At 39.7% G+C, this 24,925-nt stretch overlaps 4 protein-coding genes and 1 pseudogene across 4 annotated transcripts; 2 read left to right on the forward strand and 3 right to left on the reverse strand.

The window, feature by feature from the left end:
• Positions 1-9,397: 9,397 nt before the first annotated feature.
• On the reverse strand, positions 9,398-13,699 carry LOC128743560 (activating molecule in BECN1-regulated autophagy protein 1-like). The gene is made up of 10 exons (XM_053840162.1): positions 13,488-13,699; positions 13,370-13,431; positions 13,239-13,309; positions 12,885-12,997; positions 12,353-12,814; positions 12,082-12,293; positions 10,071-10,297; positions 9,902-10,012; positions 9,601-9,843; positions 9,398-9,534 (listed from the first exon to the last, which is right to left on the reverse strand). The coding sequence occupies exons 1-10, from the start codon at positions 13,641-13,643 to the stop codon at positions 9,398-9,400; spliced, it is 1,794 nt and encodes a 597-aa protein (XP_053696137.1). The 5' UTR covers positions 13,644-13,699.
• A 1,066-nt stretch (positions 13,700-14,765) lies between these two features.
• Positions 14,766-16,618, forward strand: LOC128741968 (dolichyl-diphosphooligosaccharide--protein glycosyltransferase subunit 1). The gene is made up of 2 exons (XM_053838116.1): positions 14,766-15,500; positions 15,556-16,618. The coding sequence occupies exons 1-2, from the start codon at positions 14,930-14,932 to the stop codon at positions 16,353-16,355; spliced, it is 1,371 nt and encodes a 456-aa protein (XP_053694091.1). The 5' UTR covers positions 14,766-14,929; the 3' UTR covers positions 16,356-16,618.
• A 636-nt stretch (positions 16,619-17,254) lies between these two features.
• LOC128739133 (guanine nucleotide-binding protein subunit beta-like protein) lies at positions 17,255-19,213 on the reverse strand. Its single transcript, XM_053834530.1, has 3 exons — positions 19,021-19,213; positions 18,723-18,931; positions 17,255-17,918 (listed from the first exon to the last, which is right to left on the reverse strand). The coding sequence occupies exons 1-3, from the start codon at positions 19,127-19,129 to the stop codon at positions 17,301-17,303; spliced, it is 936 nt and encodes a 311-aa protein (XP_053690505.1). The 5' UTR covers positions 19,130-19,213; the 3' UTR covers positions 17,255-17,300.
• Positions 19,214-19,256: 43 nt separating this feature from the next.
• On the forward strand, positions 19,257-23,229 carry LOC128740206 (cytosolic Fe-S cluster assembly factor NUBP2 homolog; annotated as a pseudogene).
• A 95-nt stretch (positions 23,230-23,324) lies between these two features.
• Positions 23,325-24,869, reverse strand: LOC128740207 (uncharacterized). Its single transcript, XM_053835739.1, is given in 3 exon segments — positions 23,325-24,396; positions 24,465-24,714; positions 24,774-24,869. Coding segments are annotated over 3 exon segments (1,398 nt in total). The 3' UTR covers positions 23,325-23,344.
• Positions 24,870-24,925: the final 56 nt, after the last annotated feature.

Raw genomic sequence — 24,925 nt, forward strand, 5'->3', positions numbered from 1 at the left:
TTTAACCACTGGTTGGTTCGAAAATATCCCTTTGAATCTTGTTTTGAAAAACGAATACAGCCCATATCACATCTCATTTGCATAATAAATCCATTTGATATGGAATCGATAGCGGTTAAATTCATTTTAAATAGCCGCCTTTATAATCTATCAAAATAGTGAATTAAAATAAATATCGATATTTTCTTAGTAAAGTTTTTACTACTACGAAACTAACAAAATATTTACTTCACAAAGATGTAGCGCATAAAAATATTTACAGTAAAATACAAATCGCATTTCCCCCCCATTACGTCACTGGCCAGTTTATCATCAGCCTGAACTGTGGATTGATTTGACGAATTGTGGAGGGCAATTAAGGGAAGACGGGGTAGCAATGCCCGCCAGGGTAAAACCGCCCAACATGGGGACTTGCTCGAATTGGTGTTAAATGTTGATGACAGTCATATTACTGAATGCCTACGCAATATTTAACAATACCTTGTACAGCAATATCGGATAAATAAATAAAAACATATTTTTCGTTATAATCGTTTCGTTTTCTATAACTTTGCTCCCGCAGAACTCAGGGTTTATTTTATTCAAAACGTTAAAGCTTTTAGTAAATCCAACCCATATCGCATCTCTGATCCTGTCTTCATCCGACAGTACCTAAATTAGGTAACTGTTCATACAGTTTTGTTGAAATAGGGTATGTTGCTGCTTCGCCGTAATTGCTTATTCCCGTCCTATCCAACACAAATTATTAAAAACATCAGCATTTTTATGACACACAATGCAAAACTAGTTATTCCCCAATATTTTAATTTATAGACAATATCATACGCGATCATGCAATCAAAGTGAGCTGAGATCTATTTAAATGCTTTTTATCATTAAAGAAGTCCTACCAGCCAAATTTCCTACGTTTTTTCGTGCGACGAAGAACAAAAAATCGACTAATCGTTTTAATTTCCGTCATTCATGAATGAAAATAACTCACGCAAGGCATCGTCGTTATTCTACAGCCAGGAAAACTAGCCTAACCTGCAGAAATTTTGCAGAATAACATTTGTCATGCTGTCCTACTCAAATACATGCGCGTTAGCTTCGGAAACATTGTGATTCTTAGTTCGGACGATGAAAAATTTTGATGGACGGATTTTAAAACGGTACGACGAATTTAAGAAATAAAGTCAGTTGCGTAATTTCAATAATATGCTCTAATAATCGCTTTTCAGTGATTTCAAAGTTCACGGATCGGAAGGTAAGTGTGTTTTAGTCAAATCAGCACAAGGACTTTTGGAGTATTCATTAAATCCATCCAAAAAATGATGAAAATTAGAATGGTTTTACTTACTACGACGGGAATTAGAAATAAACCCTAAATAGTGAAATGTGTACATCGGTCATTTGTGGGTAAAACCGCCCATAACGAACGGCGCAAGACCGTCGTGCATAATACTAGATAAGGAAATTTTTAAAATAATTGCATAGTTTGGACCAAAGAATATCAGGTTTATATAAAACAATGTAAATGTGCTTAGCTTGTAGCTGGTAGATTGTTTGAAAAAATCTAGATCGCCAATTTTCCCTGCGGGCACTATGGACATTTTCTTGTTTTCTCGGATATAGATTTTTTCAATAACTCCTCCCTCTTGGAACAAGTATTATAGAATAAACATTTTTTAATGAAAATATAGCACATTTTCTTAGCAATGTAAAAATATATTATATTTAGTTATCTGGTTTATCAATCAGAACAATTTGAAATGTCAAAAACTGACCCAAAGGATCAATTGCAGGAACTTTAATACCCATATTGTTATATTTTATCTTAGATCCTCCACGGTCCTAAAAGATTGACTCCAGGATGCTTAACCCGATCCATCTTGATGTCTAAGGAAACTACACTGTATCAATTTCAAGACTGTTGGTAGGTACCTATATAATATTACTGATATTCTTCTAATACGAGTGGTTACCGGACACTCTTTCGAAATTGCGAATCTCGGGGAACCATGTATTGTTTGATGGCAAAATGATTCAAATTGTTTAAACTAGATAAATTCACGAATCCAATGCCACCATTTTCTTTCAAATCGGTTGAATACTGTTAAAGTTATACGCTATGACGGTTTTACCCCGTTAGTGGACGTGTTTAACCCCGCATGGAAAAAAATACTCTATTTTTTGGACGTGTTTCCAAATCGCAATAAAAAATAGAATATCATTACAGATATTTATGTTTTTATTTTTTACATGTAGGTAATAGATCAATTGTTCATTTAACCCATTATGACCCGGGTATACCTAAATTTGGACCAAATGAAGTGAAACTCTATAATCTATTATATTGTGGCTCGAATGTGTCGGGAAACGCAAAATCGTCATTTGGAATGCTTTCAAGGCCAAAATATCGCAGGTTAAATATTTTATAGGCTCAGTTTCAAACAAACAAATCACAAAGTTTTTTACAGATTTCTTATCGAATTTTGTGATAGACTTTACATATAAATACTAATTTACATGTCAGGTAATGTTTCGTCACTAAATGTAGACTTTTTCATGCGTTTTGGAGACAAACATTTTTTCGCCATTTTTTCAACTTTTTTTCTGCTATTTGTCACAACTTTGCACTGTTGAAAATACAGATGAAATGACAAAAACTGACAAATTATATCACACACACATCAGATTGATGTCTTATCTCTCTTGTAGTGATATATTAACAATGCTAACTATTGAAATTCAGCAGTAAACAGGTTTTGAAGACGAGGTATGATATATCATACGCTGGGTCATAATGGGTTAAAGCAGATAAATTAGAAATTGAGCTACAACTTTTTTTTACACAGGTGGTTTTGCTTAAGGGGACGATCTTGCCTCGCCTACCTGTATTTTACCTGTAAGGAATTTTGCAACGACTATCACGTTTGGTATCTTTTCGCTTCGATTTTGCTCTTTTGATTACTATACCTCAGCTCGAATCTTAGTAGAATCAGGCCATTCGATGTCAAAGTGACTTTAGCATGGGTTTATTCTCAGGCCCCTCATCACCCTTCTTTCATGCTGAGTTCTACATTATCCCGAAGACGCTTCTTATAGTTAGTATACTGGTATGAGGACCTATTGAGGTAATGGTTTTGAACCTCATGAGGACTCACCAGTTCTAACTATAACGAGGCGAAACAGGTTTGGTATAGTAGGACATGCATCGAAGCAAGGGTAAAACCCTCATAGGGGAAGGGCGGTAAAGACGGACACCTTAAGGTAAAGACTCAATATCTACTCAAATATAACTGTATTGATCGCAATTTTCGCACAAACTGAACCTTTAAGTCTCTGTCTAATAAAGTTACAACGTGCGCTGGAAAATTTCTTCCAAAATTTATGCTTTTTTTAATATTATAAACATCATGTATAAATCAGATTTTCTGCGCAAGGGCGGGAAAGACGGACACTTGATATGGGAAAGACGGACACTCGCAAAAAGGTGTCACGCGTCGTCGAATTATCAGTATTAAGAAAGATTAACATATTTCATCATGTATTTAGGAAAGAATTGGTTTGGGAAAACCCCCTTCCCGATCCCCCGTTGAGCGAGAAAATAAAATGGTTCCCTTCAATATTTTAATTGGTGACGAATTAATCGTTTCTAAAAGTTGGCCTATTCCAACTGCTATATGACTTCTGGTTACTTTTACATATAAAATATTTAAGTATTTGCAATGTTAAATAGTTGTTGGGCAAAATGGGTTCAAAATCTGTGTGTCCGCCTTTCCCTACCTCTGGGTGTCCGTCTTTCCCGACTTGGATATCATTTGTTCAAACTTCAATAACTTTTTACTGAATATTCAAAAGTTTACCAGGTTTCCAATGCATATTCAGTGAAGGATCAAACTAACGGAATGTCGTCTGTTTAGCATGATTATGTTATTTTTTAACGATTTACTAGCTATTTTCTTCACACACAAAATTACATCGGTAAGCGTATATACGTATTTTTTCTTTGTTTTGCTTATAAATTTGACAGCTGCGCTGCTAAAAATCAGCAGTTTAATTCAAAAGTGTTAATTCAGTCTATAGAAACATTTCCCATCATTGATTTGCTTCAAAAAATTATTGTTTATGAAATATGACAAGTGTCCGTCTTTCCCGCAGTGTCCGTCTTTACCGCCCTTCCCCTACACATAAACACGCATTAAAAAAATAACTCAATAACGATAAAGCACAGAAATGCAGTGCAGGTCATACAGCAAACACCCGGGCGATATTACAATAGATCAACTATACTGGTCGCAGTAATGAGTCTACACATGGAAAAAAAGAGCTATGCACTGCGAGCAACAGACAGTATATCCGGCAATAGAAAGTTTTTATTACCTAAAGTTACCTAACTGTAGTTTTTAAGAAGTTTAAAAATTTAGTCGATTTTTCAAGGCGGAGGGGGGGAGGTGCTTGCACCCCCTAGTTAGAACAATGTTAATCAGACGAAAATTTGTTTGGTCTTTGTTTGTCTTGGTGAAAAAGTGTAGTTGCTAGAGCTTGTTCGATGTTTAAGCATGTAACAACTATGCGGCCGTACCTCGTCATCGTCAACAGCCTAGAGCCGGGGTGGCTAGCGCTATTTCAAGCCGTCGTCTTTATTCAACTCCGGCTTAGGCCACTTGTCGCCAATTTCCCAGTCGTCTCGGAAGTCACAAATCACTATTGTCCTGGTCGAGCGATCTTGCACGTTGAGCCTGCCTGTTCCTGGTGCTGGTGGGGTTGAAGAGAACTGTACTCGTTACATTGTCGTCCGGCATCCTTACGTGTCCGGCGCATCGTAGCCTACCGACTTTCGCCAAATGTACGATGGAAATTGAGATAGAAATCTTTCCAAGCAGTGTATGTAGCTCATAATTCATATGTCTCCGCTTTCAGTGAGTCTCTACTTGTTGGAGGACCACCCTATTTTCCACTTGAATGTGTCGCTGGATCTCCTTACTAATGTTGTTGTCCGCGATCACCAGCGATGCCAAATACACCGTCCGTAGAAGCCACGCGTTTATTTCTTCTTACTTTGATGTTTTGGTCTTCGACGCATTTGTTTTTAGCCCAATCCTCCTAGACTCCGCTTTCGAGTATGAAATAGGGAAGGCAAATGAGGAAGCGTCCAACATAGCTCCAGCCATCCCAAGCGCCTACCTGGCACCTTCACGTGGCCTTACCTTGTAATGCTCTATTGAGAAGCCAAGCTAGGAGATGCGATGCTTGGTGGTTTCCGGCTGCCTGATCTCAAAACTGCGAGTTTGGGTGACGGCTGAGCCACACGACCTTGTTAGGAGGTAAGCTTAAGATAAGTTGCTTTAATGATTTGTTTCGTTTTAGTTCATGAAGCACCTTCTACTGTACTGTGAAAACTCTGGCTGAAAAAAGTTTAAATAATGCTCATGGATACCAGAAGAAAAAATTAAATAGATAATGGAAGCACTACTGGAAACTTAAATGGTGCAACTCTATTCCATTCGAAGAACTGCTGGCGAGATTGTTCTATTTTGCCCATATATTCAGATATTGTATATTCATATAACTCATATTTTATTATATTGCCATGTACCATCATTATAGTAAAGGGGAGGGCGCATCAGGGTAACGAATGATTCGAAGACTGGCCGAGCATCCTCTCCGTCACTGCAGATGAATTTTTCATAAGCACCCTAATATCACAACCGCCGACCGCAACCCAATGAGATATAAAGAGGTGCGACAGTAGACATTTGATGATACTACAAAAAAACAGCACCGAGCAATGGGGTTTGTTTTTGGTGTTAACGTCGCGCTTGATTTCAGGTCCCTAGCCTCTTATCTAGCAATTCCTACCCCTACCTCCACGTGGTACCAGCCGGAATACGAGCAACCTTAGCGGAGATCGGTTAACCAACCCCGGTGGAAATTAAGGTCGTATACCAACAGGGGTGGAGGCACAGTGTGTCTCGACATTGCAAGATGGCAGCCCCATCACGAGACTCGGTAGCGTAAGCCTTAGGACGGCTACCTATCTAAACCTAAAAAAAACTAACAAGAGTCAAGAACTATCTTCTCGGAATATTCGGCATAGACCAAGGCGACGAAACAAGGACATGGAATGGAGACTTGGTACCTGGAACTGTAGATCGCTAAATTTCGTTGGTGGCGACAGGTTGCTGCTCGATCAGCTAGAACGCCGAAAGTTTGGCATCGTGGCACTGCAGGAGATCTGTCGCAAAGACGAGAAGGTGTGGAGGATCCGTGGCGGCAAAGCCCGATTTTTCCCGAGTGGTGGAACGACCAACGAGCCGGGAACGGGCTTCTTAGTGTTGGGCAAAATGCAGGATCGCGTAATGGATTGGAAAGCGATCAACGAAGGGTACTATGTGCAGCTGGAGGCAACGTACAACAGCTGCTTACCACGGGTCATCAAGATCGTCATCCGGGATATGAACGCCCAAATCGGCAGGGAAGCAATGTATAGACCGGTGATCGGGCCCCATAGCCTGCACACCGAAAAGAACGATAACGGTTAGCGATGCATCTACTTTGCGGCTTCCCGAGGCTTGGTGATCAAAAGTACCTTCTTTCCCCACAGAGATATCCACAAGGCCACCTGGAGATCACCTGACCAATGAACCTCGAACCAAATCGGCAATATTCTCATCGAGGGCCGGTTTTTGTCGAACATCACCAACGTACGCTCCCTACGGAGTGCGGATATTGACTCGGACCACTACCTAGTAGCAGTATAGGTGCGCTCAAAACTATCGACGGTTTATACCTCGCGACAAAGTCGCCCTCCTCGGCTAAACATTCGGCAACTAGACAACCCGCGCACTGCCGAAAACAACGCGCGCGTATTGGATGAAGCTCTGCCTTCCTCTGTGGAGCTAGATGCTTCGACCCTCGAAAACGGATGGAGTAGGACACGCTCGGCCGTCAACGAGGCCGCAACCGCGATGCTAGGTGTGGAAACCTCGAGTGCATAAAATGATTGGTTTGACGGGGGGTGCCAAGAAACGATAGAAAGGAAAAAAAGTCAGCCAGCACCAACTCGTATATCAATGTACGAAAACTATCGTAAATATCTCTTGACAAATTCGGACTCGTAAATAAAGCCTAATAAAGCGCACACAAGTTGATATTCTATCGTTTATAATGCTAGTAAATGACAAACATAAAATTTTCAGCACAAATTCGTATAACTGCATGCAGCTAGTCGCACTTAATCGGATCTTGTCGTATTGAAATACCTATCTAAGTGTATCACTCAAAATTATTCCTCAGTACGTATATCGCCTCAAAAATGGTACGGGTAAGCGGCTTTTGCGCGTCGAATACGATTTTGTTGAATACATATCAGTACGTAACTCTTATTTGCAGTCTAATTATACGCATGAAAATGCTGACTGGGCTATCTGAGCATATCCACGAGAGAGAATTTGGCCAAGTATCGACGAGCGAGGAATTAGTTGACCACGATGAGGAGGAAAAAGCGCCAGAAGGAGGACAGAGATCGTGAAGAGCTTAAACAACTATTCCGGGCTAATGACACCCGCAAGTTTTACGAGAAGGTGAACCAAACTCGCAAGGCCCACACAACAAAACCTGTCATGTGTAGGGACGATGGAGGGGATCTAATCACAAACGAGCGCGAGGTGGTCGACAAGTGGAAGCAGTTCTTCGATGAGCACCTCAACCTCTCCTGAGCAGCAGGAGACGCGATGGAAGTTAACCTCGGAGTACCTACAAACGACAACAGCGTATCGGCTCCCGATCTCGAAGAGATCCGAGGAGAAATCGGTCTGCTGAAGAATAATAGAGCCGCCGGAAAGGACCGACTCCCGGCAGAACTCTACAAAAATGGGCAAGAACCGCTAGCAACGGCACTTCACTGGCTGATTTCAAGGATTTGGGAAGAAGAGAAACTACCGGAGGAGTGGATGGAAGGCGTAGTCTGTCCTATCTACAAAAAGGGCGACCGGCTAGACTGCTGTAACTACCGCGGCATTACGCTGGTCAACGCCGCCTACAAGGTGCTCCCCAGATTTTGTTGCGTCGTCTATCCCCAATAGCAAGAGATTTCGTAGGGCAGTATCAGGCGGGCTTTATGGGGGCCCTTGCTACTATGGATCAAATTTTTACTCTCCGACAATTCCTTCAGAAATGTCGAGAGTACAACGTGCCCACGCATCATATTTTCGTGAATTTTAGAGCAGCATACGATACCGTTGAACGCGAACAGCTATGGCAGATAATGCACGAACACGGTTTTCCGGACAAACTGACGCGGCTGATCGAAGTTACTCTGGAACGAGTGATGTGATACGTGCGCGTTTTGGACTCTCAAGTCCTTTTGAATCGCGCAGGGGGTTACGGCAAGGGGATGGACTGTCCTTCACAGACGACCTCGACATCATTACTAGAAACCTAGAAACGGCAGAGGCAATCTACGCAAGACTAACATCGGAGGCTAGGAGGATAGGGTTACAAATAAATGCGTCGAAAACCAAATATATGGTAGGAAGAGGCTCCAAAGAAAGCAACGTTTGCATTCCACGGACAGTGACTATTGACGGCAAAGAACTGGAAGTGGTTGATGAGTTCGTATATTTGGGATCTCTGGTCATCGCTGACAATAATACGAGTAAGGAGATCTAACGACGCATTCAATTTGGAAATCGAGCTTTCTTTTCCCTTCGTAAGACGTTTCGATCAAGGAGCATACGCCGCAGCACAACGCTGACAATGAACAAAACGCTAATTAGACCGGTAATCCTCTACGAACTTGAGACAATAACTTTACTTACGGAAGACATACGTGTACTTGCCGTTTTTGAACGAATGGTGTTGCGGACTATTTTTGGCGGAGTACAAAAGGAAAGCGGACAGTGGCGGAGACGTATGAATCACGAGCTACAGGCACAGCTTGGAGAGATTCCCACCGTATACCTGGCGAAAGTTGGGAGACTACGGTGGGCCGCCCACGTCGCAAGGATGCCGGACGACTGTGTAGTGAAATCCGTTCATCTTCAAGAACCCCACCGGCATCAAATTTTGGACGTAAAAGAGAACATTATTTCGAATTTTGGACGTAAAAAGAAAAGATGTTGATTCGAATTTCCTGAAGTCACCTCACGGTTTTTGACGAAGACGTCATAATTCGAACGTAAAACGTGGACGTAAAACGAAATTAAGTAAAATGAATGGACATAAAAAGAAGTTCTAGTGTACCTCATTGAGTTCAACCCAGAGTGAAAAACATAGGTTTTGAGAACTACTAGGTTGGAATCATGGCGAACCTAGGTAGGGCCTGGGCAATAACAAAATTGCTAGATAGGCCTTTGTGTCATCGAAAATTATTGATGTCATTGAAACCAACTATTGAGAGCTTTATTCACAATTATCGGCAAACCTGCATAAATTTTGATTTAAGTCCAATAAGCAGACCATACCCTGGAAGCGCCGCCCATTTTATACAGTTGATTTCCTTATAATTAAATGATTCCTTTGGAAGACACAGCCTTAAGCCAACTAGTTCTATTGAAAAAATATACTTGTATTTTGACGCTTTCTGCTAAACAAAAATAAATCACAATTGTTTACCATTTGAGGACGACGCTGCTGAGTCCTGACTTTCAGTACTATTGGGATCGAGACAGAAATTAACTCCAATTTTCCATTTACTGTCTTTATCCAGTATATAAGCAAATTTGAGTCGTTTCTTACATCGTAAGCCAACCACGAGGTATCGGCCAGATGGCGAAAATGAAAGAGACACAAAATTTACTACGAACCTAAATATAAACATGCATTCACCAAAGTTTGCGCGGTCCAAGCTGCGTACCTCTGAATTGTGACAAATAATCAATTAAAACTTAGAATATGCGTAAGAATGTTCTCATACCTAGTTCTTTTACAGCTTTAATTCGAACTGATGCTATGAAAAGTTCACATTGAGAGATGGAAACATTGGAGTCATTGTTTATTGAGCAAATAGATATCACATTTTTCCAGTCTATTCAAGATTAAATGGTTAAAATATTGTTGCAATTTCGTGAATATTGATTGCTTACCTTCTTTAAAATCTGGCAAATCGCTCGCATCGCGGTGACAACCTAGATCCCATGCTTGGAGGAGGAACTGATTTTTTGTTTCAGCATCGTGCGAGATTATTGAACTATCCATAGGGACGTCCGATTCCTGCCACGGTTCTAGCAGCGACGTCTGATATCCAAAATTTAAATACAATTTGAATATCTTATGTAGTATGTTTTTAACCAATGTTAAGTCAAATATGTATCTGAAAAAAACAAGAAAAACATTTATATATATATATTTACACGCAGGTGCCAGTAGTTGGAAAATTCGCAAAAAAATGATTATTTGAATCGACGAACATTCCTCATGAACATACACTGCCTGCCTCGCTGATAATGCATCCATCGGCTTTGAATTTTAGGATTTTGTTTGTTTATTTGAGGAGGGAAAAGCTTGCTGGAGTGGAACAGTTATAACGTTCTTTCTCCGTTAAGCACAAAACCTCCTATCTTTTAGTACCAACAGATTTACACCAAATGATACATTTTGACGTAGGACTACGTCTTACGGCAAGGTTTGGGACAGGGTGTCATTCCAAAAAATCGAAAAATGCGAGCGTCACGAAAAATGATCGGGTTTGGTTATGAACGCTAATAGCTTAGTGGTTTCCCGATCGATTTTGAATATTTTTGCACCAATCGATTGGAAAAACTATACACATCAACCGCAATATAGAAACCTATTGATTTCAAAGTCCGCACAATTGAAAAATTGAAAATAATGAAGCATTGTCCAACTGACAGTCCTCGCTTCGTGATTGGTTGCAACGTATTTTTAGAAAAAAAGTAACAAAATCTCCCCGTCCCAACAGGTCGAAGATTCTTTGCGATTGCGACGATTGAGCCTAGACCAATTTGATATCTGTGCTTGGGAAGTACGCCAAAAAGAGTGACTAAGTCTCCTCGTCCCAACAAAATTCCTTACGAACGCGATTAAACCTAGTCCAATATCAATGTGCTTGGGAAATATGCCAGTGTGTCAAACCACACCTATTCTTCAACCGGAGTTATCGTTTAAATATTAAACCTAGTCCAATTTATGTCCTGAACGTAAATAATTTTGTTGACGTGTAAAACCACTCCTTTCATTCAACCGATATCACCTTTAAAAACATTAAATCTGGTCCAATTTGATGTCCTGAAACTGAAACTTCACAGAAAAGTGAGCAGCCACCCTTTCCTTTCGCCAGATTGCATCCATCCTACTGAAAGAATTTGTTCGGAACTGTTGTCTTGCTCGGGCTGAAGGGACATTTCTCGACCAACATTTAAAAAGGTCCAACATGCAAATGAGAAATTCTCTTTGCACATCTTCTCTTACGCTTATTACGGCGGCATAAATGCATTTTAACCCAATTTTTCTTAATGATTAGCTAGCCATTAACGATAGCTACGGATTCAGTCGAAATAGACGCATTCAAGTGCATTTATGCCGCCGCGATAAGCGTGAGAGGAGATTGTAGCAGAAAAATACAGCCAACACCCGAGGGATATCACAGATCTAAATAGTACTAGTCACGGTGACGCCTCCATATGCACACAAAACAACACCAATTCAAAATTGAATAGCCCAGTTGAAAGATGGGTCTCGTATGGTTTATAGTTTTGGCAAACTACTCAACCCCATGACCTTATTATTATAAGACCCTAAGTAGCAGCTCACAGAAGCATTTACCGGCGAACTGCTGGCTGCCTCCCGCAGAAATCACGTCTGTCGAGGCTTATCCGTTTCACTAGGTTTACCAACGATTTTTTATTCTTAAGTCCTCGCATCGAATCGTCTATTGGAAGAAAAGTACCTAATTATCTATTTAATCGTTTGTTTGACAAGATTACTGTCTCTTGCAATCACAAAATAGACAAAATCTCACCAAAAAGTCATTATGCCAAAAGATCGTTATGAAAAATGGCGTTACACTCAACTTTTGAAATATACTAAAAAAAATTCTAACTAAAAGACGCTGGAAAATCCTGCCATATATCTTACCTTATATATCCACTGTATCTTTGTTCCACATAATTGGAACAAATGCGTTCAAAGTACATCATAGGCTCATGGCAGTGTTTATCAATTATGTTATCGCTGACACAACGCGTTGTGAACGAAAGCCACTTGTGCATTTTACACCTTTCCAAATTTTCTAGAATATCGTCTATTCTTCGATTTAAAACAACCAGTGTAGTATTGAGGTAGGATTTCTGTAAAAATGTGAAGTAAACTTTATGAAACTATTACATAGCTTCTTGTTTATACAAACCATGCATTTGGCTTCTGGAGCAACTGTATAAAAGCAGTGGGGCTCATCTCGTTTGTTAGCTATTATTTTTAACAAATGATTCCAAACGTAAAACTGTTTTCTCAATTCCGAGTCAAAACTATTCCCTATAGTACATCCGCGTTCTAATGAATCAAGCATGAAGTTAATAGTCCTAAGAAACGACGCCATCATATATTGAGGTTCCACTGTAGCCAAATTTTTACCTATACCCGCCGATGCAAATAGAGTGGTTTGCGAAATGCCTGTTATTAGAATAGAACTAGTTGTAATATGAAGGAAACGACATTTGCAGTCGTTATAGGTTCCGGTGTTCATAACTGTATCATTCTGCCAGTCCCAAAAGGTAACCTCATTGCCACTAGTAAGCACCAGATAGTGATCGACAGGATGAAAGCATAAAGAACCTATTGGTGCATGCTCTTCTAACCATGCAGCCTTTTGCTAAAAAAAACAAGTGAAAAATTAAAAATAATTCATTTCTTGAATGATCGACAATTACGAACAATCTTACCCCATCTACGTACACAAAAACCTTTCCTCCCAGTGTTCCAAACGCGATTATGTTGCAATTTACTGGGTGGAACGCCAGCGTCCATACTGATCTTTCATTAGTATGATATTCGGCTGCATAAATGCACAAAAATGAGCTATTATTTTAAGATACTTGAGATATGTTTCAGCTCCAGGAATATAATAGGTATAGCTATGCGGCAAAAAATTGTCAACTTGAAGTAAATTATTTTGAGGAACAAAATGTTAAGTTTACTAACACAAAACAAGCAATCTATACTTACTATACTATAATCATGCTTTTTACAGTGCTTTTCAATTCCTGGATTTCTGATTAAAATATTTTGATCTTTACCTATTTTGTTCATTGTGCTGACTTGGAAAATGTTGACACTTTTATTCGTCTGTACGGTTGCGGCATAATGTCTATCGTAATAAACAAACGTACTTTTAGCAGGTGATCTAGCTGACAATATACCTACTTACCCATTACGGCTCTGCTCGATGTTAAATACTGACTCGGTTTCGTTCGATAAATCATCTAGAGACTAATCAAAACAATGCCATTTATGATCGATTAAAACTATTCAACTAATCCACTTACTCTACATAGATCCTCCTTTTGCAGTCTCTGCAATATTCCATGTTCTGCAAGCTCTAAAGCAGTTTGATGAAAAGTATTGAAAAATGCTTTATGTCCCCATCCAGATTCTCGCTGCACCAGCAGCCGCACGATATTCAAGTTTCTTTTAGAGACCATTGTTTCAAATGCTCAAAGCATTTTCTGTTTGATTCCATTGATATTCACAACTTGATACATCAAAGGCAAAAGTGTATATAAAAATAATTCATTTTTCACTTAAATTTTATGTATTCCTAGAGTCAAATATACCAAAAGTTTCATATCCGCTTTCTTTTCTAAATTCCTAATTTTTCCCGCCGGTGATACAGGTTCAATGAGTTCTATACAGGTGTGGCGAAATAGTAATAAAGCCCCCATCCCAGCTCTTGTTTAAAAATTACGTAACGTAAAACACGCCGTTTTCACTAAGTAGCTCCCCAATCATACCCGTAAGCGTAACGCGTAACTTTTACAAATGCTCCATCGCTCTGCCGATGATTGCAACACAGTATGTAAATTCAGCTCACAAATGTCGGGTATTAGTTTTTAGGTATAATTTTACAAATATTTTCTGAATAACTGTGTGAATAGTTTATTATTTCGATATTTTTATCTGTAATGTTACGCGTAAAATTATTTTTCAAAGTCTCCTCCCTAAAAAGTTTGTGACAGAAATTCAACGCACCTTCATACCCTGCTATGTTATTTCTTACTTGAACTGAGCTCCAGGCCATTATATGACAAGTGACAAGGTAACGTGCTGGTATTGATATTGTGCTTTCTCGTGCTGGTACTTTAACAATCCACAGATTGCACCCCATACGAGGAAGCAATATCAATATCAGCAATGTTACTAGTTTGTATAAAATGGTCTATTGCCATCAAGCAATCATGATGCTTGCGCCGCCATGCCGCCATCACAATGTGAGCGAACATTAAATGCCAATCGCGCGCTTAATTAGCCACTGTGGGTACACTTTTCGACAATGTGTATTTGCTTTTGAGAACCCCGCTCACGTACGCTTGAAAGTTCTACAACAAGTTGCCAAAGGCATGCTAACGTTTTCCGTAAGTTGTACCCACTAGCCGCCATTACGCACGCGAAAAGGTGGATATGTGCGCGAAACGGTGCTGCCACTTGGACAATATAATATTCGAGCAGTAGCGAGCACTTTTGAAAACATATGGCAAGATGGCAACTCTTATGCTGACGTCTGACAAGTCGACGTTACACGTCAATGTTTTACCGCTGTCGAAAAAACATCCATCAGACACCTTCGGTTCGATTTGCGTGGTCTCGTCATCGGTTTTCGCAATTTGCGGCACGTTAAGTAGCGGCATTAGTAAAATATTATTTAGGGAGCTATCTATCTATTGTGCATTTATCGCTGTTTAGATGATAGTAAACTGGATTGTGGAGCAACATGTTTAAAATTTTCGTGTTTTTACCAGTGTTTGCCGCTTGCATATTCCTTGCTCAGTCGGCCATTGATGTGGAGATTGAAAATAAAAATGTTGACCGCACTATCGATCTCACTTCGCAACTAGTGAAAATTTCTTACAAAATTACACTGGAACACAAGTCAAAGAAACCGATCAACAATTACCTGTTTACGGTTCAAAATGAAGAAAGGAACCTACTTGCTTTTATTTCGGCAAAAGATTCCTCAAAGAAAGAACTGAAACTTACCGAAACGGCCTCACCAAAAGGCGTAATCTTTTCAATGAATCTCCCAAGCAGTTCTTCAAATCCAGTTGTATACATTGACACAGTGTTCAGCAAGTCGCTACGTCCTTACCCGACTTCAATCACTCAAACTGAACGACAGCTGGTACAATATTTCGGCAATGTATATTTCTATTCACCCTTCAAAACAGTTACCCAAAAAACGACGATTCATTTGAGTTCGCGAAATGTAGAAAGCTATACCCAAATCAAACCAGCGGTTCATTCAGATAATACGATCACCTATGGACCTTACGATAACGTAGCAGGTAATTTTAAATCTTATTTCTTGTTTCAATTTATATTTTTATTAAATTTTTGCAGCATTTTCTGTGGATCCGATGACCATTCACTTTGAAAACTATACTCCTTTCATGACGGTCACTAAATTGGAACGAGTAATTGAAGTTTCTCATTGGGGTAACATTGCGGTAGAGGAAACGATTGATATTATTCATTCGGGAGCTGCGCTCAAGGGACCGTTCTCCCGATACGATTATCAAAAGGATTCGCGTTCTAACCAGGCTTGTGTCAAATCCTACAAAACCCTCTTACCAGCATCGGCAACAGGAGTGTACTATCGGGACAGTAACGGGAATATTTCAACCTCGGCTATGCGGGTTCTAAAAGATTCGGTGGAATTGGATTTGCGTCCTCGATTCCCATTGTTTGGCGGTTGGAAGACCCACTATACTCTCGGTTACAACGTGCCCAGCTTCGAATATTTATTCCAGAATGGAGACAATTATTTGCTGAAAATGCGCGTCGTTGACCACATATTTGATGATATGGTTGTGGATGAAGTCACAACGAAAGTCATCCTACCAGAAGGATCTGCCAATATTAAACTGATTGCTCCATACTCAGTGACTCGTAACCCGGATAGTTTGCACTACACCTATCTGGATACTTTTGGCCGTCCGGTGATCTCTTTCAATAAGAAAAATGTCGTTGAGAATCATATTGCTGATTTTAACCTGAAATATAATTTTAGCCGGGTGATGATGTTACAGGAACCTTTGCTGGTAGTAGGTTTTCTGTATATTATGTTCGTCTTGGTAATCATCTGGATGCGTTTGGACTTTTCTATCCTAAAGGAAAAAGAGCATCTACATAAGGAGTAAATCGTTTGTAAGAATGATGCATACATTGCTGCCTTTCCTTTGCGATTTAGTATAGCAGTTAAATCACTCTGTCTTAATCCTAATTAGCAATTTACACAGTGCTTAAACAAGGCACCGCGACAGCTAGTCAGCTAGTTCGCAAGATAGCAGATTGTTTCATTTTCGAAACAAGCACAATAAGAGTGTTGTCTGATTTGAGCTTAATTATTAGCAATGTCATCCTGCAGCGGAAAATGTCATGTGTCGGAAAATAAATAGTTTTAAAATCATTTCAAAGGTATTTATTCATTTCAACAGTAGAATCAATATATTATAATATATAATATATATTGATTATACTATTTCAACTCATTCCTACCATTTTCAGGGTGATTAATTTGGTTCCCAACTTGTTAGATAATTGATCCGCTCTTTGCCTTGTGAAGCCGAATGAGGGTGGGTTGAAATGTACTATATAAAAATCATGATCTGATAATACAACGCTGGTATAACTCGTTATTCAGTAAATCTAGGCAAACCTACAAAAGTTAAGAGACGCGAGGCGTGGCGTTTTCCGTCTTACCTCAACGTTTCGTATGACAGAATAAGTCGTTAACATTTTTCGAAGTTTAGTTTTATTTGTACTCAATATTCTTTTAACAGCTAAGCCTATGCATTTTTTTTAAATACAAGTTTAAAAAAGCTCGTTCATCGTGGAGAAAAAATGACAACATGCTGTATTTCAAGTCCTGATTCGCTAGATATAATACACATCCGTTACGGTACGGGTAATTATCAATGCCGGAATAGAAATTCGAAAGAAACGAACCAGTCGCAGGCTGAAAACCTCGCAAATAAAGAATAAAAAAAATAGAGATTCGAAAGTTCGGTATGTTCAGATTGCAATTGAAAAGTGGAAATTCCGGTACTTGAATCTTGTATTTCTCAGTATACAATACGATGCATTTATCGTGCCGATACCGACACTTGCCAGACACGGATAATATTATCCGAGTAGCCAGCATACAGGGTTTGTCCGTCCGTAGACCAAGCCAGCGACAGACACTGTGGTGGATCGGCCTTCGAGGGCTTCAATTCTTCGACCATGGTTTTGCAAGCCAAATCCCAAATTTTGATGGATGGGCCATAGGCAACGCAAAGCCAATAGCGGTTTGGCGAGAAGCACAATGCATTAATTACCTCGTTGTGTTCCAGTGTATGCAAATGCTTGCCATCGTTCAGATCCCACAGGAAGGCCTTGCAATCCTTACCGCCTGAAGTACAGAGTGAACCGTCCGGAGAAACAGACACAGAGTTCAGGTAGCCATTGTGCCCCAGATGGTCAATCTTCAGTTTGCAGTTAGCCAAGTTCCAGACCTTTACAACGCGATCCCAACCGGCCGAAACGATGATTGGATTGGAGTGATTTGGAGAAAACCGCACGCACGATACCCAATCAGAGTGGCCATCTTCCTGGATAGTGTACTTGCACTCGGCCAATGTATTCCACAGCTTGATGGTCTTGTCACGAGATCCGGACACGATCTGACGATTATCAACCGAGAATGCTACCGACAAAACATCCTGCAGAAAAGGAAATACATGTTAGTGATAATGCAACGTAGGTACTAGAGCCTTAACTAAAAATCGATTCCTTCATTTGAATTCAACTTATCAGATGTATCTCAACTATTAGCACCAATTAACAAATGTTAGTTAATCAGCAAAAAAAGGAAATCGAGATTTACTCTAGCACGCTCTAAAATGAACACCATGCTGAACATCAATATCAATGGTTTAGCATGGAGCTGGGATTGTGCCTATGTAATTCAAATAGAGAAATCCATTCTAACTTAAGCTAACTACACCTGTAATTAGTGTTTATAGAACGCATCGTAAGACTACAGAAGTTAATAAATCGAATAGTACTTGTGATCAAAGATGAACCTTTCGATATTTTCGAATTGAAGTATGACCTGGCGGATTGAAGGATATAGATTTTCCTGTTTCAAAAAACATCTTACAATGCGTTCTAATTTCAGCTTAAACAAACGTATAAACACAATACCTATTTGGGGCCATTTTGTAAATGTATAGTCAAGCGCTCACACCAAGCCTGCGGATATTGATAATCCTCACAGAAAACTTATCTTCTGCCACGCGTTGGCACAATTACATTTTCTTCTGCCTCGCATAGGCTCGGTTGTGTTTTAAAGTTTATTCCCTGCCAAACAAAACTGACAAAGTGCAGTTTTGTTGGCGTGAAAGTATGGCATCCGGAACACTGAAGGATCAGCGTTCCTGGATGACATGCTTTTAAGCTCCTAATTTCAATTTAACCTCACTTTACGTGTTTGGGTTTAATACTGTACACTACTTATTTCACACCTTAGTATGGTCTTCGAACCGTCGGGTTGACTTTCCGGCAGCCAGATCCCACAGGCGCAAGGTTTTGTCCCAAGAGCCTGAAAGTGCGTAGTTGCCGTCTGAAGACAAAACGACATCGCTGATAAAATGGGAATGGCCGTACAGACGCTTCTGCGGAATGCCATAGCTAGCGTCGTCGCGAGTAAGTTTCCAAACGATCAGCGTTTTGTCTGAAAAAATTATTTTAGTTTAGAATACAGACACGTGTATGCATAAAGCATGGAGGTCGCCATTTTTAACTTGTCTAATCTGTACTTACCACGAGATGAAGACAAAATCATATCCGGATACTTCGGATTTGTAGCGATTTGGGTGACCCATCCGGAATGGCCAACGAGCTGACCTCGCAACTGTAGTGTTTCAGTCATATTTACGTTTACAGTCGAAAAATTATTTCACGACAGATCGGCTGCCTCACGGTACCACGTTCAGCGAAAGAAAGAAAAAGAAAATGTAAAGGCGGTGACTTTTCGGTTTCGCTAAAGCTGGGTCAAGATGATAGCTAAAAGCAGAGATGCCAGATATTTAAAAACCTTCTCGAAGACTCAACAGCAAATTGACGAATTTGAGTAAAAACTGCCGCCGGGTCGCTACAGTATAATCAATCCAGCTTTCCACGAGCGATAATGGCGGATATTGAGCACAAGTGGGCACAATCTTTTGACATTCATTGGAGGAGCGTCGAGTTCGCCCTGACGGAGTTACTATGGATACATTCATGATTGTTTGTTGTTCGAATGTAAAAATGTAAACATTGTTCAATTTTGCAGATCGCGTTAACCTTATCGGAATCCGGTTGTTAAAGCATATCGTAATGTAGGGACGACCAACTGCACGAATGCATAAAATCAGCTTTCCCGTCTCAATTAATTATTATCAGAACCGAATCGATTAATTACTCAGGTAGCTTTTCTCCTTGCATATCGATCGATAAAAGCCCACTGCACTCAGCAGTCGGCAGCTTAGTAACAAATATATTGCATAGCAGATCACACCGGTGTATCTTTTCGCTACTTTTTTCGGTCAAATATATTGCTGATTGCAATGAAAATTGTACCATCCAAAGTGCGACATCGCTCCTAAAAGTGCTATTTTGCATTAAATCGTTTCGGTATCTTCGGCGCACTTTTTTGTTATATTCCAAGCAATAAGTGCGCCGAAGAAACCGAAACGATTTAATGCAGAATAGCACTTTTATGGGCGATATCGCACTTTGGATGGTACAATTTTCCTTGCAATTGACAATACTTACCTTCAAACTACTCATCGCGAATACTGTTCCCAATAATCCGAAAGACTTGATCTGCGGCTACATAAAATCTGATCCGGTTCGAAGGACCAGATTTTATGTAGCCGCAGATCAAGTCTTTCGGATTATTGGGAACAGTATTCGCGATGAGTAGTTTGAAGGTAAGTATATTTGACCGAAAGAAGTAGCGAAAAGATACACCGGTGTGATCTGCTATGCAATATATTTGTTACTAAGCTGCCGACTGCTGAGTGCAGTGGGCTTTTATCGATCGATATGCAAGGAGAAAAGCTGCCTGAGTAATTAATCGATTCGGTTCTGATAATAATTAATAGACCAAATCAAGGTGACGTCATCTGGCAGATACTGGCGCCCTTGTTTACAAACAGACCACAGAGTCCAAAAAAGTTTCAGCTGTTTAGTCGGCAAGTTTGTTGTTTAAACCGAGTTTAAACAGCATTAGGACTAAATTTAAAAAGCCATTACCCAAGTAGCACTTGTAACTAATCATAAAAATAAAAAAATACAAAAAGGTTGCACAGCAGTTACATTTAGGATACTTGTAACGAGTTAGGTTACATAAAATTAAAAATAGTTACTTTTTAGTTTTCTAGTGACAAAAGTCTCAAAAAGTTACCAGGTAGTTACCAAATGACCAAATTGAAACCTTTTTTTCGAACTGTCATCAACTTGCTGGTCGCAAAACAGTTAATTTTCCGTTACGAGCAGTTACGAAGGCAAAAAAAGTCGGCTAGTAACATTTTCGCAACAATTTGTTTACTGTTCCTTGTAAACACAACGGATTAAGGAAAAACTAGACCTGAAGAATATTGCTAATGGTAAAGATAAACAATTGGTACACGGGTTGTGAAATGCTCTTGTAAATGCGTTTATTTACTTAATTGATGGTACTTGGAATCTTCTCCGCCCAGACATTGGTATTAAGTAAACAAATGATGATTATTCTCAAACGTCAAAACGATCAAGTTACATCGAAACGAAACCGGCAATGAAAATAGGTTACAGTGTAACTTAGAAATGACGACATAAGAAATAAGTGACTACAACAGATTTAATATTGGTTACCGTATAACCGATACCGTAACCAGGTCGAAGGCTAAGGTTACGTACAACTAGAATGTAACTGAAATGTAACCTTCTATGATTAACACTGGTGGTAACTGTTTTATTCAAACTGAAACTATTCTTTGATATTAAATTAACACATTCTTTTCACAACAATCACTAAAAAATACCTTTTCCCGATATCAACAATGCGAACAATGAACAATGGCTGCTTAAAATCATTTCATGCAATATGCCGAAAACGATACAAAACTTCAAGGACGATGGTGTAGTAGTTAGAACCAAAGGCAAAATGGCTATGAATTTTACTGTGATAGAAGTGATAGCGAAAACAACTTGATTTTTAATGGTTTCTAGGTGAATGCTCCACTAATTCATTATTGCTAAGAATAAATTTAAAAAATCAAAAAATTAAAATTTAAATTTTTATATTTGATTTACAAAACATCAATTTTTCAAAGAAGTAAGTAACGAAAAGTTATATTAAATAAGAGCGCGTGAATTTTTCAAAGCTAGAATCATGCATTTCACCATAAATTTGAAACTGCATTAAAATTTGTGTTGAAATAATAATTTATACACTTTTCTATATTCAACAGTTAAATTTACTGCTTGACGTTGACAGCCATAGATTGAAATAATAAACCTGCTACATTTTCGCTATGCAATAAAAGTTACAAGATAACTAATTTGCCACCAATTGAAAGTCAATTTACAGTTTATGTGTAACTTCAATAGTAACCATTTTGTAACTAGACATGTTACATATTGGTTATTGAGTAACTGTTAATGTAACCAGATTTAGTTACATAAGTTGCGCTATTTCGGTTACACAACTGTTATATTTTAGGTTACTGTAACCGAAGTTTTACATTTAAATTTGTCGCATATCAGCCGCTGCGACTCAATTGTGACAACGTGTGCTACTTGGGTATGCCTGTAAAATGGTAAAACACACGCTACATTCGCTATAGATCATTACACGGGAGCTCCTAACCACACTTTTTTGACAGCACTTGGTGGTTTATTTACATGGTGTGAAAGTTTGAATTGAGTTTTCTATCTTTGTCCGGCAGATAATGATAAAAAATTATAGTTTTTATTTAAGAGAAAGCACCTTACATGCATTTTAAAGCACCTGATGCAGTAATCCTTCACGAAATTTCAAATCGAAACCGCTGGATGTGACAAAAAACATGTAAACAAACCACCAAGTGGTGTCATTTGACGGCAAAATGACGTCATCGCAAAATGATCTATAAACGAAAAGGAAAATTTTCCAAAATGTAAACAAGGGCGCCAGTATCTGTCAGTTGACGGTATGATGATTTGGTCTATTGAGACGGGAAAGCTGATTTTATGCATTCGTGCAGTTGGTCGTCCCTACATTACGATATGCTTTAACACCGGTTATAAGGTGAGTCATTTGAATTGGCAAAATATAATCATGTTTTTTAATCAACACTTTCGTTTAGGTTGGCTTATTAGACATTGATCTGTGCGGTCTCAGCGTTCCATTCATGCTACGACTAGAGGATCACGATGTTCACCAATGTGAAGAAGGATAGGTACTGGTTTATACCAGTGCCGAGAACAAACTGGCCGTTATGTCGATTGGTTTTCTGTTGAAAAGCCGAACCGAAGCTGTTATTTGGCGAGTACCCAAGAAGACTGCAATGATCAAACAGTTTTTAGAGGACGTCGCTTGGGATGAGTTGGATTATCTCATTATCGATACTCCTCCGGGCACTTCGGACGAACACATCACCGTCATGGAAAACTTGAAGGGAGTAAACGCAGATTGTGACAACGCCTCAGGAAATGGCCTTGGAAGACGTCCGAAAGGAGGTAGCTTTCTGTAAGAAAACTGGGATACCGATCATTGGGATTGTAGAGAGTATGAGCGGCTTTATGTGTCCCAATTGTGCCGAATGTACGAATATATTCTCTTCGGGAGGTGGATTAGCGTTGGCAGAACTGGCAAAAGTGCCCCACTTGGGGACGTTACCGATCGATCCACATGTTGGTGGATTGGGGGGTACGGGAAAGGCATGTGTGAATGAACTACCAGATTGTACCACGTCACAAGTGCTGAGAGATATTGTTAAGGTTTTAACAGTGGAAAAGCAATAAAACTTAAGCTTAATTTGAAATAAATTTTTACGTTCGAAACTTCCACGATCCAAACTGGTCATCAAATTAAAATACAAGAAATTATTTGGCTTTAAAACTCCAAGTATATTAAGGCTTAGAAAATATCTCTTACGACCGTAACTTTATGGTAATAGTGAGGTGCCAGTTCTGTGAGCCACTCTTGTTTAATAACGGTAATATCCTTCATAAACAATTTGGTAGTATGCAAAGGTTCACAAAATACAACCCATTGTGGCTGTTCTATGGTATACAATGCCGAAAGTGGATAAATCGAAAGCTCTGTGTCACCTCGTACCGTTTTGTAAACCCCAGAATGATGCAAATAAGCAGCGTATGGAAAAAATCCCGACACAATGCAGCGGCATATAGTTTCCACATTGTCACCACAAGAAAGCAGTGGCATCATACACAATCATACCACTGGTATGTTTAATTCTCGTTCCAGCATGCTGCAAAGTTGTGTTTTGATTTCATGTGCGCGTTTCAAATTACGATAAATCAAAAAATTTCGTCCACAGAATTCTTTCGTGCGATCATTTTCAACAAAGGCTGTGGACACATTCAAAAGTGTGATCAGATCTCCCTCAGAAACTTCAAAATTACGCTTCGCAATACGGGCTCGTATGGACGCCTGGCCGCTCACTGGTTTTGAGAAAACTGATTGAGCTTGCAGCATGGCTATTATAATAAGAATTTCCTCTGAGCATCCCATCTCGCCGGCGTTGTACAGCATTTTAGCCAACATCGGATTTATAGGCATTTCTGCTAGGAAATAACCAACCGGGGACGTTAAGTTTCCATCGGAGTCGAGTGCATCCAGAGCGAACAAAGTCTCCAGTGAAGCCAGCAGATTCTTAGCCGGTGGTGGTGAAGGAAACGTGAACCGCAAGATGTTATCAATTCCCAATGCTTTTAGAAATAAAACCGTGCTGCAGAGATCGGTTCGGCGCATTTCCGGTGGAGCATAATCGGCTAGTTTGTCCCACTCTTCTTCGGTATAGAGACGGTAGACTTTTCCGCTGCGAATCCTTCCGGCTCGGCCGGCTCGCTGTTCCGCGGCTGCTTTGCTAGTCGGTACTATTACCAAACTGTTAGTGGTGCTCTCGGCTGAATACCAGTTCAACTTTACAAATCCGCTATCAATAACTGAAAGTAGTTGACATTAGAATTTCTTTACAGTTTCAAGCAAGCAGTTAAGTTACAAGCCGGCTTACCATAAACAATTCCTGGAATTGTCACTGATGTCTCCGCTATGTTTGTAGCTAAAATAACTTTCCGAACTCCCTAAGGGGCGTTGAAAAAAACTTTCAGCTGATCCGTGTTGGATAGCGTTCCGTACATGGGAAGTATTGTCAAGTCAACCTTCCCACTAGCCTCCTTATGCTCACGCAAAAGATCGAGTGCTTTTAACACTTCTTCCTGCCCTGTCAGGAACGCAAGAATGTCTCCCGGTTCTTCGTCGTGCTTCGTCCACGATAATGACGCTGTACTGCGTGAGCAACGGATCGGCCAGCATTTCCCGCAGTAGAATTCTCGTGTGCTTCGTCCACGATAATGACGCTGTACTGCGTGAGCAACGGATCGGCCAGCATTTCCCGCAGTAGAATTCAATCGGTCATGTACTTAATGTGTAATGTTTCGAATGTTTAATTCGCACGATTATGAAAAAAATATT

This window comes from Sabethes cyaneus, chromosome 3, assembly GCF_943734655.1.
Source record: "Sabethes cyaneus chromosome 3, idSabCyanKW18_F2, whole genome shotgun sequence".
Taxonomy (NCBI): Eukaryota; Metazoa; Arthropoda; class Insecta; order Diptera; family Culicidae; genus Sabethes; species Sabethes cyaneus.